At 35.3% G+C, this 15288-nt stretch overlaps 1 protein-coding gene across 1 annotated transcript; it reads right to left on the bottom strand.

Moving 5' to 3' along the window:
• Window positions 1-5348: 5348 nt before the first annotated feature.
• LOC131649873 (probable LRR receptor-like serine/threonine-protein kinase At3g47570) lies at window positions 5349-8573 on the bottom strand. The gene is made up of 2 exons (XM_058919620.1): window positions 5870-8573; window positions 5349-5755 (listed from the first exon to the last, which is right to left on the bottom strand). The coding sequence occupies exons 1-2, from the start codon at window positions 8562-8564 to the stop codon at window positions 5349-5351; spliced, it is 3102 nt and encodes a 1033-aa protein (XP_058775603.1). The 5' UTR covers window positions 8565-8573.
• Window positions 8574-15288: the final 6715 nt, after the last annotated feature.

Genomic DNA, 15288 nt, shown 5'->3' on the forward strand with positions numbered 1-15288 from the left:
ATAATATTCACACTTACAATGGCACCCAAAACATTAAAATTTCCTATGGAAATACTCTATCTATTTCTCCTGTTGGAGACATTAATTCCTCATTATCAGATGTGTTTGTTTCTTCTGGACGTGTTTCGAATTTAATTTTGGTTGGACAATTGGTTAATGATAATAGTAATGTTAATTTTTCTCGTGATGGCTGTTATGTGCAGGACCAGACTTCGATGAAATTGATCGCGAGGGGGCCTAAATTGGCAAATTATTTCCTATCTAGTTTTCCATACCTAGAACTTTATCTTTTGCTTGCAGTAGTGAACCAAATAAATTTGAGGATTGGCATAGAAAGTTAGGGCATCCAAATTCTACTGTTTGTCTCATTTATTGAAAATTAAACTATTGAATAATAAAAGTTTAATTTCTAATTCTTCTTTTGATTGTTCTGTTTGCAAACTTACCAAAAGAAAAACTCTTCCCTTTCCATCTAATGTGGATCATGCTGATAGATGTTTTGATCTTATTCATAGTGACATTTGGGACATATCACTGGTCTTATCTCATTCGAAATATTAAAATTTTGTCCAATGTTTTTCCTGTAAACAATTTGGCCATACTGCGCGTAATTGCAATAAGAAATTATGTACCTATTGCAAGCAACACGGTCACACCATCAAAGAGTGCCTGACTAGACCCGAGAAGAAATCAGTACAAGCATTTCATGCTGCTACTCCTTCAATGGCTCAATCTTCTGTTCCTATAGCTTTAGCAACTAATATTTTGACTGCACAAGATGTCCAACAAATGGTATTGTCTGCTCTTTCTGCCTTGGGCATTCAAGGTAAGTCTAATGTTGTCGCTCATTCTTCAAATGTTGTTGCTAAACCTTCGTTTATTGATTCTCGAGCTTCTAATCATATGATTGGTTCCTTTCAAAATTTGCATAATATTCACACTTACAATGGCACCCAAAATATTAAAATTTCCTATGGAAATACTCTATCTATTTCTATTGTTGGAGACATTAATTCCTCATTATCAGATGTGTTTGTTTCCTCTAGACTTGTTTCAAATTTAATTTTGGTTGGACATTGATTAATGATAATAGTAATGTTAATTTTTCTCGTGATGGCTGTTAAGTGCAGGACCAGGCTTCGGGGAAAGTGATCGCAAGGGGGCCTAAATTGGGCAAATTATTTCCTATCTAGTTTTCCATACCTAGAACTTTATCTTTTTCTTGCAGTAGTGAACCAAATAAATTTGAGGATTGGCATAGAAAGTTAGGCCATCCAAATTCTACTGGTTTGTCTCATTTATTGAAAATAGAACAAACCAAAAATTCAAGAATTGCATGAAAAAGATGAATATAATGCATGCGTTTTACAATTCTTGGGGCTTCAACAAGGATCCATTCTTACTCTGTGATATATTGAGAGGTGATTGGAACTAAAGTTAAGCTTTGCTCGTTGCACAAAGAACTTAATGAAGTTAAGATTAATGCTTTTAGTGGGTAAGTGGTATTATTTTTAATACTCAAATTTTACCTTTAGATTTGGATAATTTTTATTTATGTTCAATTTTAACCGACATGTGTAAAGTAGTGGAGGGATGCAATGTAATCAAACGTAATGTACTTGGTAAAAAGCCATGGTTTTATTACCTAAAAGTAAGTATATTACTTGTGTTTTTTTTTATATTATTTTATTTGTGTGTGTTAGTAATATAAATATATGAAAATTATTTGTAGTCGCGAAAACAACCCGACGACTATTCTTGTGGATACTATGTTATGAGACATATGTTCCTGATTGTATTCAGAGGCATTATAAACGGATGGACTATGCTTAAATTAGCTTAATCCATATATATACAAATGTATATTTCTTAAATTTATGTTGTTCTTATTAGCTAATCATAATTTAAATTTTGTTCTAATTATAGTAGTTTAGCGATAGAGCACCATTTTCACAAGAAGATATAGATGACATCCGATCTCGTTGGGCCGATGTTTTCTTATCTTGTTATGAATCTCAGGAAAAATTATTTTTCTTAGCTGTTATAAGCTTATATATATATATATATATATATATATATATATATATATATATATATATATATATATATATAGAGAGAGAGAGAGAGAGAGAGAGAGAGAGAGAGAGAGAGAGAGAGAGAGAGAGAGAGAGAGAGAGAGAGAGAGAGAGAGAGAGAGAGAGAGAGAGAGAGAGAGAGAGAGAGAGAGAGAGAGAGGATTTGTCATTTTTATGTGCAAATATGTAAATTTTGTATTTTATGTTGATGAGAACAATGTAAATTTGTACATTTGGTTTTGAAAACAGTGTAAATTTGGTATTCTGTGTTTACAAGATTTAAAATGATAATTTCAATTTTGTCACATATTTTGTACAATTGGTTGCTTGTATTCTGCGTAAAAAATGATATAGGCCAGTGAAAAATGAGATTTAAAATAAATTATATATGACAATAAATAAAATTTATCCCCTCGGTTATTACATAAAACCGAAGTAAAAACATATCTTATTACCTCGATTATTAAATTAAATTAAGAGGTATGTGGTATTGGATGTGCATGATAATTCAAACGCGTTGTATAAGCTTCTGGATGCAAACTAGAGCGAACACCTTATGAAATAAGCACTTATGGAAGCTGAAATTTAGTTATGTCAAGGCCGTAATCGGTTACAGGAAATAGCGAAACCGGTTACAGCATATGTTTTCAGCTTCTGAACACGTGTTAATTTAATACCATTTTTGATAGCTTGTATAAATAACTTGTTTCACTTATTTTTGATAGCTTGTTTTTTTTTTCTAGTAATCAAGATATATTAGAATGGGAAGAAAGCCCGGTAAAACCAAGATTACAAAGGAGGCTTAGACAAAAGCCGATACAAAAGAGAAGATTAACTACCAATTAGAACCTACACTAAGTATAGCAAAGTGTTTTTGCTAAACTCGTAGAAATTACAAATGGGATGAGTAATATTCTTATGTAAGACCATCTCCAACTAAGAGCCTTAACACCCCAAGCCACATCTCTTGCATTCCAAGTGATGTCCTTAAAGATCATCTCGTTTCTTCTCAACCATATACTCCATATAGTAGCCAACCAAATACTTCCCGCTTTGCTCCTTTTGATCTCCAAATTAATGCAAGAAGAACTCCACTTAAAGAAGCTCTCTTTGAAATCATGAGCCCTTAAGTGATGCACTCCCAACCACTCGGCAATCTCTATCCAAACAGCCTCCGCTTCGTGACAGCCCACTAACAAATGAAACGATGATTTGGGATGATCACCGTAAAGAACACAATCGATATTGGTGGAAGATGGAAGAATTCCTCTTTTGAAAAGTAAATCCTTGGCGGGGATTCAATTTACCAAACACCTCCATCCGAAAGCTCTCACTTTGAGGGGTACCTCGACCTCCCACATCAAAAAGAATACGCTGTCCCTCAACTGTAACATGTGTTTTTAATGCCTTTTTTCCTCCTCATCTCAATTCACTCTCTCTATTAACATGTGTTGTCAATGCTTTGACGTGGATAGTATTATTCGCCAATTATTTGTCTCGTTCATTTCCTCTTTGTCTATACAAAATGTTATCTCTTACTATGATGTCAGCTGCACAAAATTAGTTTAACGGCTCTCTTCCACCCAACATGTTCAACAACCTCCCTAATCTCCAAGAGTTTGAAATTGGGGATAATAATGCCTCGGGTCTAATGCCCACTTCAGTTGCAAATGCTTCTACTCTGACTATACTTGATGTCAGTAAAAACTATTTAGTCGGAAAAGTTCCAAGTCTTAAGGAGAGGCTAAAATATCTTTGGTTCCTAAATTTGGAAGTAAATAATTTAAGGTGAGTTTTAAAAGGATTAGTGATTTTCAAAATGATGGTGAATGGTTAATGAGAGATATATGAAAATTTAGAGAGGAATTGGAAGATTGAAACCATTATCTAAAGAAAGGAAGAGATAATGATGCCCTAAGCAAAGCATTTGATTCAATGGTGACAAAATAGTTTTGATATGCAGAGAGAGAGAAAGCTGGACCATGGGAATATTGTAGGCCTACCATGGGAATTTCTAATATGATATTGCATTTGATTTTTGCATCCTCATTTCAACAACAGTTGCAATTCTTAAGGGAATTGAAATGCATAACAGGGGAATGAAGACAAATATGGAAGACGTATCAATTCTCTCATATTTATAGCAACTAGTATAGATTTCAGACAAATGCACATTGAACACAAACACACAAAATCAATTAATGCTGCTATTTGAATTCGCTGAATAACAAAATAGTAAACTAAACATTGCTACATATGCTGCTTTCAATATTGAGACGATTCAGTTGCTCAACATCAGGGCATCATGCTGAATTACTAATTATCTGCGTTGCATAGGTACCGGTATGTACCCAGTACCCGGTACGGGTACTGGTACGGGGTACGGCATTTTTAGAAAAACTAAGGTACGGGTACGTTAGTATAATACTTTAAAAATACAATTATAACAATAACTAAACAATTATATTATTTAAATAACGATAAAATAATATAATTAAAAAATAATTTGCTTGAATAAATTAAATCACACTTAAAAGTATTAATAATTCATAAAATCAAGGATGAATATCAATATTTTCTTCTCCAATGAATGCAGCTTCTAGTTCAGGTTCATCGAGAAAAAGAGTAACAACTTCAAGAATACCATCTCCATCAAATAGATTCAATTCATGTCCACCAATATCCCACATCTTTGTTAATCCTTCATTATAAATCTTACTCTTCTTGAAAGAAGACGAAGATTTGTATGAACAAAAACTAAATCATCGGCTGTTTTTGGATTGAGCCTATTCTTTTTCAATGAGTGAATGAATCCATATGTGCTCCAATTTCTTTTCAATGAGTCTATTCTTAATTTTTCTTTCAGTTTTTTTATTTATAAACAGAATAAATAAATAACCTAATTTTTACTTATGCCCAAATTATGTTATCCAAAAAAATTTAATATCGAAAGAAATAAAAAATTTTGGGTACGTGTACCAAATGTGTACCGGTTGGTGTACCAAGGCAAAATAAAAAATAAAAAATTTGGTACGGCTTCGGTGCGTACCGTACACGTACGGTACGTGTACCGGTACCCGGTACGTACCCGGTACCGGTACTTTACCTAAAACGGAGTACCCGTGCTTCACAGCTAATTATATGAGTGAACACCTACAATTCAAATCAAGAAGAAGTTCATTATTACCATTGTATTTTGTAGTTTAGGAATTTTGAAATGAAGACTATGATGATAAATATTAAATTCTAATTCAATAAGAAGTTAATGACTTGCTAATGATTCAAATAAACACTAAAAAATATCATCTCACCAACGAGAGAAGTCTTTTTGATTATGTTAAGCTCTTTTGTGACTTCCACAATATTCATTCTTTCTTTTGGTGATTCCATTGAACACAAAAGTCCAATCCTAAAGAGTGAAATCAAGCACTCCTCAACATTTGGAATAAGAATCTCATAATTTCCATCTTGTATTTCTACTGTTGCAACTCTTGATACAAGATGCGGGTCCAAAATCTTTATAACGTTATCAGGAAATGAAGTTGCGACATAGTTATGTAGATTTTGGCCATTTTCAAAAACTTCATTTGTGGGTCTTCGACCAGTAAGAATTTCCAACATCAAGATTCCAAAGCTATACATGTCACCACATGCAGACACTTCAGACCCCGTTCCATACTCTAAAACATGCAGCAAAAGTTATTAATATTGTATAAGAAGTAAACTATTAAGTGAGCACCAAAACATAGGAAAATCCAAAAAAACAATACAAGATTCAAGAATTTAAATCATACCCGGAGGAGCATAGCCAACAGTTCCTTTTATTCCAATTGTACTGGTATCCTTATGAGAGGTATCATCAATGACCGAGACAAGTCTTGCTATACCAAAATCACTCACATGAGCAACCATGTCATCATCAAGAAGTACATTACTTGGCTTTAGATCACAATGAATGATCAATTGTTCACATTCTTGATGAAGATAATGTACTGCCGAAGCAACATCGGTAATGATGTTTACTCTATGAGTGAGGTCCAATGTTGTTTGATTCTCTGCATTTAAAATCTCAGGATGCAGCCATTGTTCCAAACTTCCATTTTTCATGTAACAAAAAACAAGAGCTTTAAATTCTTGACCTTTATAATCTGAACTTGAACAACATGTTATAATCTTGACTAAATTTCGGTGTCTAATATTTTTGAGTGCATTGCATTCAAGAATAAAACTCTTGTGAGCTCCCTTCTTCTGGAGATTCAGGACCTTTATGGCAACAAAATTGTCTTCTGACACAAGATTTCCTTTGTACACAGACCCAAAACTTCCTGATCCAATTAAGTTTGTAATTGAGAATCCATTGGTTCCTCGATATAAGTCTCGGTATGAAACCTTATCAAGTTGATCAACTGTCGGTGAATCAAAAGATCGTTTTTGGTTTCTTTTCCTCATCCAGTAGCTAGTTATAAAAATTGACAGTATGAGAAGAAAACAAAGAACACCAATTATCACTGCAATCAACAAGAAATTTTGGTGTTTTCTGTGTTTTTTATCCTTGATGGGGCACGCTGGTAGATGCAGTTGTGAAATACCTCCACAAATCTTTTGTATTCCAATTATTCCTATTTGGGTTGAATTTCCAAAAACACCTTCTGTTGGTACCTCACCTTCCAACATGTTAAAAGAAACATTCAAGTGTTTTAAACCTGAGATATTTTGTAGAACATCAGGAATTGAACCGGACAATTGATTCAATGAAAGGTCTAAATATTGAAGACCTTTGAGAGAAGCCAACGAGGATGGTATTGTTCCGTTGAAGGAGTTCCCTTGCAAATCAAGGTATTCTAAGGTTGTGCATTCACCAATAGATATCGGAATCTCCCCCGACAAATGATTATAAGAGAAATTTATCGAACCAATATTTTTTAGCATACTCACTTCTCTTGATAAGCTACCATTGAAAGAGTTATGTGATAAGTCTAATAAGTTTGTTAAAGAAACAAGATTAAAAACTTCTAAAGGTATGGTTCCTATAAGCTTGTTTTCTGAAAGGTCTAGAAGTTGTAACTTTTGACAATTTCCTAAGCTTAGAGGAATATGTCCTTCAAGCATATTAAGATTTAAAGTCAAAAGATACAATTGACTAAGATTACCTATAGAGGATGGTATATCTCCAGACAACTTGTTTCCGCTCAAACTTAACTGCTGCATCTTTTGAAAACTCCCAAAAGTAGTTGGAATATTTCCTTCAAAATGATTAAGTTCCATTGTCAAGAGAATTAAGCCAACTAGACAACCTAAGTCAGCAGGAATTTGTCCCGATATCATATTACCCCCAAGAAATAGTAGTTCAAGTTCGGTGGATAAATTGCCTATTGACTTTGGCAGAATACCGCCAAAATTATTACCCATAATAGAAACCCCATACAATCTACTACAGTTTGACAAAGAATTAAGAAACTCCAAATCTTTATTAGAATTGTTACTTAATTTGTTTTGTTCCAAATTCAGATTTTGTAAATCTTTTAGTCTTCCTAAACTTGGAACTTGTCCCACAAGGTAATTTGTACTTATTTCAAATGTTATAATGGAAGTTGCATTTATTATGGAAGTGACGAATGGACCTGAAAAATAATTTCCTGCAATTTCAAATATTTGGAGATCGGGGAGGGTGTGGAACATGTTAGGTGGGAGAGAACCATGAAAGCTATTATCTGTCAAGGAAAGTGTAGTAAGTGTTGAAATGTTGTAAAGACAAGAAGGAATTAAACCAGATAAATTATTGGCAGGGAAACCTAAAAATTTTAGGCTTTTTAGGCGACATATTTCCTGTGGAATTTCCCCTTCTAAGTTGTTAAAAGCACACGAAAAAAAAATTAAGGTTGAAAGATTGCCTATGGATGAAGAGACTCCTCCAGTTAAATTGTTTTTCGAAACAACAAAATAATGAAGCTTTTTCAAAGAACCAATTTCAATTGGTATTTTGCCAGTTAGATTGTTGTTTCCCAAATACAAGTATTTGAGATTGGAGCAATATGTCAAGTTTGTAGGAATTTCACCTGCAAATGAGTTATTGGTGAGACGAAGATGTTGCAATTGTAGCAACTTACCTAATTCCTGTGGAATTTTTCCAAAGAAACTGTTGTTTCCTAGGTTGAGAGCTTTCAAAAAAGTGAGATTGCCAACATAGGGAGATAAAGATCCATGTAACTCATATCCATCTAAGTTCAACTCAATCACTCTTTGATGCATGGGGCTGCATGTGATTCCATACCACTTGCAGAAGTGGATGGAAGAATTCCAAGATTCAAGAGTTGTATATGGATCACTAGTTACTGATGTTTTGAATTTGAGCAATGCTAAATGATCAGTTTGGTTTCCTAATGTCACTGCCATAATTTTGTTTGAGCCAAAGCATATTAAAGTTAAGGTGACCAGAAAAAGAAGATGAAGGTATAAAAGTATAGATGACAAGAAAATAAAAGACTTCATTTGGTTTTGTTTGTGTTGGATAGTTATGGAGAATAGAGAGGAATTGCATGCATTTAAATACTGGTGGAAGAATGCAGAGTTAAAATTTGTATTAAGTTGAAAACAAAACAAAATATTAAAAAGTCAATTGAGATTGAAAAGAGACAGAAGCCAAAACTCAGTGATAGTGCAATAAGATTAATTGCCGACATATTTTTCTTCTAATTTGACTTTGGAGTGAGAAATGTTAGCACTACAAAAATAAGGTATTTTCTACAAAATAAAAATATGAGTGATTTTAAAATACTATTATTTTACACTTTAAAATTGAATTTAAATTATTAAAGAGTTTATTGAACTTAGAAGTAAAACTCATGTATGTGAAAGCATTGAGGGGTATACTAGTTTATGATAGAAACTTAAACTTTCATGATAGAAATATAGTTTCTTTTTGGAGTAGAATGCTTTTGGAGTAGAATGCTTGAAGATAATCTGATAAGGTTTCTGTATTCTTTAGAAAAGTGGTCTGGACATCAACTTCAACACTCACAATCACATATGGAGAAAATAATCAATCTCAAATAATGCCGACATAGTTTTTTTTTCATGTATGGTTCTAATTAATTGGCTTTGGAGTGACAAATGTTTGCCTACAAAAATAACGTATTAGCTTCAAAATAAATATATAAATACTTATAGAATATACTAATTATATTTTGAAAATAAATACTAATTACACTGTTCATGTATATCCATTAAACTCTTATACTTTTACAAAAAACAAATACAGGATAAATTTGTAATTAAAAATCCATTTGATTACACTTTGGAGTCCTAACGGCCAATATGCACTTGGTTGTGTGTGGCATCAAAGACAAACATTACGCATGGTCCAACAAGGTTGATATCGACAATATTGGTGTCAAAGGACACTACAGCATTTTTGAATTTGATAACGGAAGAATAGGCAATTGCTTAATAAGTGGTGCTTGAAGTCGAATAGGCCACGGTTTTGACACGTTGCGAAAATTTCAAGAATTTTGTTAAAAACCGCCGCTTATTCAAGAATTTCAAGAATTTTGAAACCGTGGCTGATATATAACCGTTGTCTATGCAATTTAAGCCGCGCTACTGGACATGTGTTTCATTTATAACATTTCATCCTTATATATACTTACATTTAATTAGTGTTTATTTTCTAAAGCCACTACCAAGATTTGTGCCTACAAGGATAGTGATCAGGTCATTCGTTTTCTTAAAGGCCTGAATGATCAATACTCAGCCATTCGTTCCCAAATCATATTAATGGATCCTTTGCCAAATATACGCAAGGTTTATTCCATACTTGTCTGACAAGAAAGACAGACTAGCATTCCTTTTGATGAATCCAAGGTGCTAGCTCTTCCCAATGGCAGCCAACACAATAATACTCGTGATTCTCAATACAAGTCAAATGCAAATTCCCCTGGTAGAGGTAATACAAGAGGTGGTATATTTTCGGGTGGCAGTGATAGAGGAAATCGTGTATGCACTTACTACCGAATGACTAATCACACTGTTGATTCATGCTTCAAAAAACCTGGATATCCTCCTAATTGGAAACCAGGTGGAACAATCAATCAATATGCTGCTATACCTGCTAAATCAGATGGACAATATGGTGAGTTTTTTTAGGCTAATGCACCCGCTTCTCATGGCTTGGATTTTACTCAAAAGCAACACAAAGCTTTGTTGGCTTTACTTCAAGATGCAGAGTTTCAGGCTCATAGAATTAACCACTTAACATCCCAAAATGACCTAGGTTCAGGTATCATATGAACAATCCCTAGCTAATTCCTTTCATCCTGAAACCTTCATATTAGACACTGGTGCTACTGACCATGTCTGTTTCACTCAACAATATTTTCAATGCCTTAATCAAATTAAGCCCAAAACCATAAAGTTACCTAATGGTAGTTTAGTGACCATCATTTTTTCAGGCACTATCAAGTTTAACAACTCTTTTTACATCAATGATGTACTATATATATGCCATATTTTACTTTTAACCTTATTTATGTTCCCAAATTGACCAAAACCCTTAATTGTCAACTTGTGTTTACTAATGCTGGATGTGTTATACAGGATCTCTCATCCAAGAAGATGATTGTCAAAGCTGAATTACATGGTGGATTGTACCTTTTGAAGTATCTCTCAGTTACCTTGCATTACACTCCACCAACTTATTGTTGGAGCGGTAAAGCGGCAAGCAACAAAAGTTTTGGAAATATTTATCCGGGAATTTATCGTGTCCACAGAGATTGGTGAGAAGAACTGCCGTTCGACTATCTCGCGTTCTAAGTTTCATGAATTGGGTGCGGAAAGGTAAATGCGGGAAAAGTAAATAAAAGCAGATAAACAATCTCAATAGTCTAAGAGAAATAGTTATGAAATTGCATTTCGTTCTACCCGTCGAATACTTAAATCTGAAGATCCATCGCTCGACACTCACAATACGCATCAACATCACCGGGCATCACTCGAGATGCCACATCGGTGTCCATGTCTGCAACACCGACGAAAGCTCAACCGTACTATTCACATCAGCGATTTCTCCACCGACACAAACAACACGGAGGCATTAGACTCGATACCCACTACGATTGTTAGTCCTGAACCCATGTCTGCAACCCAGAAACTAACAGTTATCATTCCTAATCAAGATCTATGGTGTCCATGTCTGCAACAACACAAATCCAGAGCATTTAAGCAAAAAGATCAAGAACAACAACAATGATGATTTGTAAAGCGAATATATAAACGATCCCAAGATCCACAAATATACATACAATAAGAGTAGAAACATACATACAACACCCACCATTGGAATGAAACAAAGGGAAGAGAGAAGATGAACCGGAAAGATCTCACCGGTACAATGAAATCGAGTCAGATCCATGATCAATCCACATGACGTCGCACCCAATGGTGTTTCCTAAGCCTCTAAACTACCAAAAAAGGATCAGAGCTCAACTTTTCAAGAAGAGGTGATCAAAAACCTAAAAAAATCTGTTATTAACTATTTATACAAAACTGAGTTTCGCAGTGGGCGCGACGCGCCCTACTTCAGTGCGACGCGCCCTGTATAAATTTACCAAACCGCCCTAGAGCGCGACGCGCCCTAATCCGGTGCGACGCGCCCTAACTTCTGCCAGCTTATGTTCTTCAAACTCAAAGAGGGCGCGACGCGCCCTACAGCGCGCGAAGCGCCCTGCACCAGAACAGCAGAATTATTTCCTCTTTGCTCTCGCATCCGTGTCTTTGACACTTTATTCCTCAAGGCTCCGAAAATGCAAGAATACCTACAAAAATACAACAAAAATATCAAACGGTATAAAAGTATATGAAAATACAAGTATTCGTAAAGTAAACGTAATTACACAAAAACGGGGGATTATTCAAACGGTATTAACAAAAAGCATTGATAAGTGCCACTATTTACATACACAAAATAACTACAATTTGGCACTTAACAACTCTCCCCAACTAGAATCTGTTTGTCCTCAAACAGGGCCAAACACTCAAATTGCAAAAGTAAAAATCCAAAGAATCAAGAATCAACAAAGTTTTGAAAAACGGAACAATTGTACGGTTCAAACAAAAATGTACGAACAAAGTAAACACTTACCACTATCCTACAACGACAACATGAAAACGAAACGAATCCTAAGCACAAAAATTCATACAAAACATCCTAAAACAAAACAAACTCAATAATGAATCACGCCTAGCAAAAACTCATCGGTAGATGAAAAACACCGAAAGGTGAGGACTTTGAACACTCATCCAACAATCTTGAAAACAATAGACAAAATTATGCATTCATCAAAAAATAGTATCGAAATTGCAACGGCACGAATCACCAGGGCTTTCAAGGTTGTAATGTGGCTCGGTTAACAAACAAGGGATAAGTCCTAAAGCTAATCGAAACAAAAACTTGCCTAAACCTAAGGGAGTAATTACTTCCACAAAGTTTCAAACAATATAATTTCAATCCAACTTTTCTCTTTATCACAAATTTCACACCAAACACAAAACTTATTAGCACACTCTTATTCATACTCTTTTTGTTATTTTTCTTTTTCAAACTTTTTCTCTTTTTTCTTTCTTTTTCTTTTCTTTCTTTTTCACATTTTTTTCTTTATCTTTTCTATCTACAACCGCATAACAATCAAAACATAAGCCAGCAAACATCCTCTCCCCAACTTGAATTCAACCATAACATAAAGTGAATACTCCCTACTTTCTAAGGCAAGGTAAGAATACAACTAAACATCATAGTTAAGGGTCAAGAAAAACGATAATCAAAATCCATCAAAAATGTGAACTATGTCTCAAGTTCAAAAACAAAATGGACAATGACAAAAAGGCTTAAAGGGGTTACGAATGGTCACACACTCACAAGGTAAATTGACATTTGGCTATGGTAGTTGTGCTCAAAATCAAACAAGTGCCTTGATCACTTTCGTGCATTCACAAAAACAATACAGACGAAAGATTAAACATAATAATATCCAGTTAAAACAAGAAATGTCGGTCACTCACATATATACACAATGGAAAGCCACCTCACATTTATGGTAAAAAGGAAAAACTAATTGTGATTCAAGTCATGAGCAAGTTATGCAAAAAGAATGAATAGTATGAAAATTGTACAAATGAAAAGTCTCATAAACATGCTATGCTATAGAAAGCGATAAACGAGTACCTTGCAACGGACAAATTTGAACAATCATTACCGCACAACCGGCATGTTGAATCAATCAAAATCGAAGAATTACCAAATGCGACTCCAAGTAATCGGGCCAAAATTTGAGTCTAAACACAAACAAAAGAATTAAAAATAAATCGATAAAATACTATACTATAAAGCCTTGGTGTAAGTGGGAAAAAGGCGAGCCGAGTGACCCGTTAAAAAGAGGTCACTGGCCAAAAGCAACCCAGCGCGCGACGCACCCATGAGCGCGCGACGCGCGCTACACCAGAAAAACCAGACCAGTCTAAAAAGACAGATTTTCCAGTGAGCCACCACTTAACACCTACACAACTCAATTACAGAAAAACAGAAAAATAAAACCGTTGGGGTGCCTCCCAACAAGCGCTCGTTTAACGTCGTTAGCTCGACGCCTTTATTGTTTCGCGAATGGTAAGAAACTTCCTCGCGGTACGCCAATGCTTTCGCCTCAAACGCAACCTAAAGAAAATGACCTGCCCAAACACTTAATCAAAACTATACGAAACTTAAAACATAAAACCATCGCAATGCGATTAATCTCAACCAATCCCCGGCAACGGCGCCATTTTGTTGGAGCGGTAAAGCGGCAAGCAACAAAAGTTTTGGAAATATTTATCCGGGAATTTATCGTGTCCACAGAGATTGGTGAGAAGAACTGCCGTTCGACTATCTCGCGTTCTAAGTTTCATGAATTGGGTGCGGAAAGGTAAATGCGGGAAAAGTAAATAAAAGCAGATAAACAATCTCAATAGTCTAAGAGAAATAGTTATGAAATTGCATTTCGTTCTACCCGTCGAATACTTAAATCTGAAGATCCATCGCTCGACACTCACAATACGCATCAACATCACCGGGCATCACTCGAGATGCCACATCGGTGTCCATGTCTGCAACACCGACGAAAGCTCAACCGTACTATTCACATCAGCGATTTCTCCACCGACACAAACAACACGAAGGCATTAGACTCGATACCCACTACGATTGTTAGTCCTGAATCCATGTCTGCAACCCAGAAACTAACAGTTATCATTCCTAATCAAGATCTATGGTGTCCATGTCTGCAACAACACAAATCCAGAGCATTTAAGCAAAAAGATCAAGAACAACAACAATGATGATTTGTAAAGCGAATATATAAACGATCCCAAGATCCACAAATATACATACAATAAGAGTAGAAACATACATACAACACCCACCATTGGAATGAAACAAAGGGAAGAGAGAAGATGAACCGGAAAGATCTCACCGGTACAATGAAATCGAGTCAGATCCATGATCAATCCACATGACGTCGCACCCAATGGTGTTTCCTAAGCCTCTAAACTACCAAAAAAGGATCAGAGCTCAACTTGTCAAGAAGAGGTGATCAAAAACCTAAAAAAATCTGTTATTAACTATTTATACAAAACTGAGTTTCGCAGTGGGCGCGACGCGCCCTACTTCAGTGCGACGCGCCCTGTATAAATTTACCAAACCGCCCTAGAGCGCGACGCGCCCTAATCCGGCGCGACGCGCCCTAACTTCTGCCAGCTTATGTTCTTCAAACTCAAAGAGGGCGCGACGCGCCCTACAGCGCGCGAAGCGCGCTGCACCAGAACAGCAGAATTATTTCCTCTTTGCTCTCGCATCCGTGTCTTCGACACTTTATTCCTCAAGGCTCCGAAAACGCAAGAATACCTACAAAAATACAACAAAAATATCAAACGGTATAAAAGTATATGAAAATACAAGTATTCGTAAAGTAAACGTAATTACACAAAAACGGGGGATTATTCAAACGGTATTAACAAAAAGCATTGATAAGTGCCACTATTTACATACACAAAATAACTACAATTTGGCACTTAACACTTATTCCATTAACTCAAGTGTCAATAACTTTGTAGATCATTCATAAAAATGTAGCCTATGGCATATTAGACTTGGGCTTGCCTCACATGCCAAGCTCATTGAACTCAATAAAAG

The sequence above is a fragment of the Vicia villosa genome, linkage group LG2 (assembly GCF_029867415.1).
Source record: "Vicia villosa cultivar HV-30 ecotype Madison, WI linkage group LG2, Vvil1.0, whole genome shotgun sequence".
Taxonomy (NCBI): Eukaryota; Viridiplantae; Streptophyta; class Magnoliopsida; order Fabales; family Fabaceae; genus Vicia; species Vicia villosa.

What these genes read in the sequence shown, in the direction of transcription:
- LOC131649873 (XM_058919620.1), bottom strand. Translation starts at nt 8,564, where the DNA reads ATGAAGTCTTTTATTTTCTTGTCATCTATACTTTTATACCTTCATCTT. An exon ending in TGTTGGCTATGCTCCTCCGG is followed by an intron (nt 5,756 to 5,869) that starts GTATGATTTAAA and finishes TGCATGTTTTAG; the next exon opens with AGTATGGAACGGGGTCTGAA.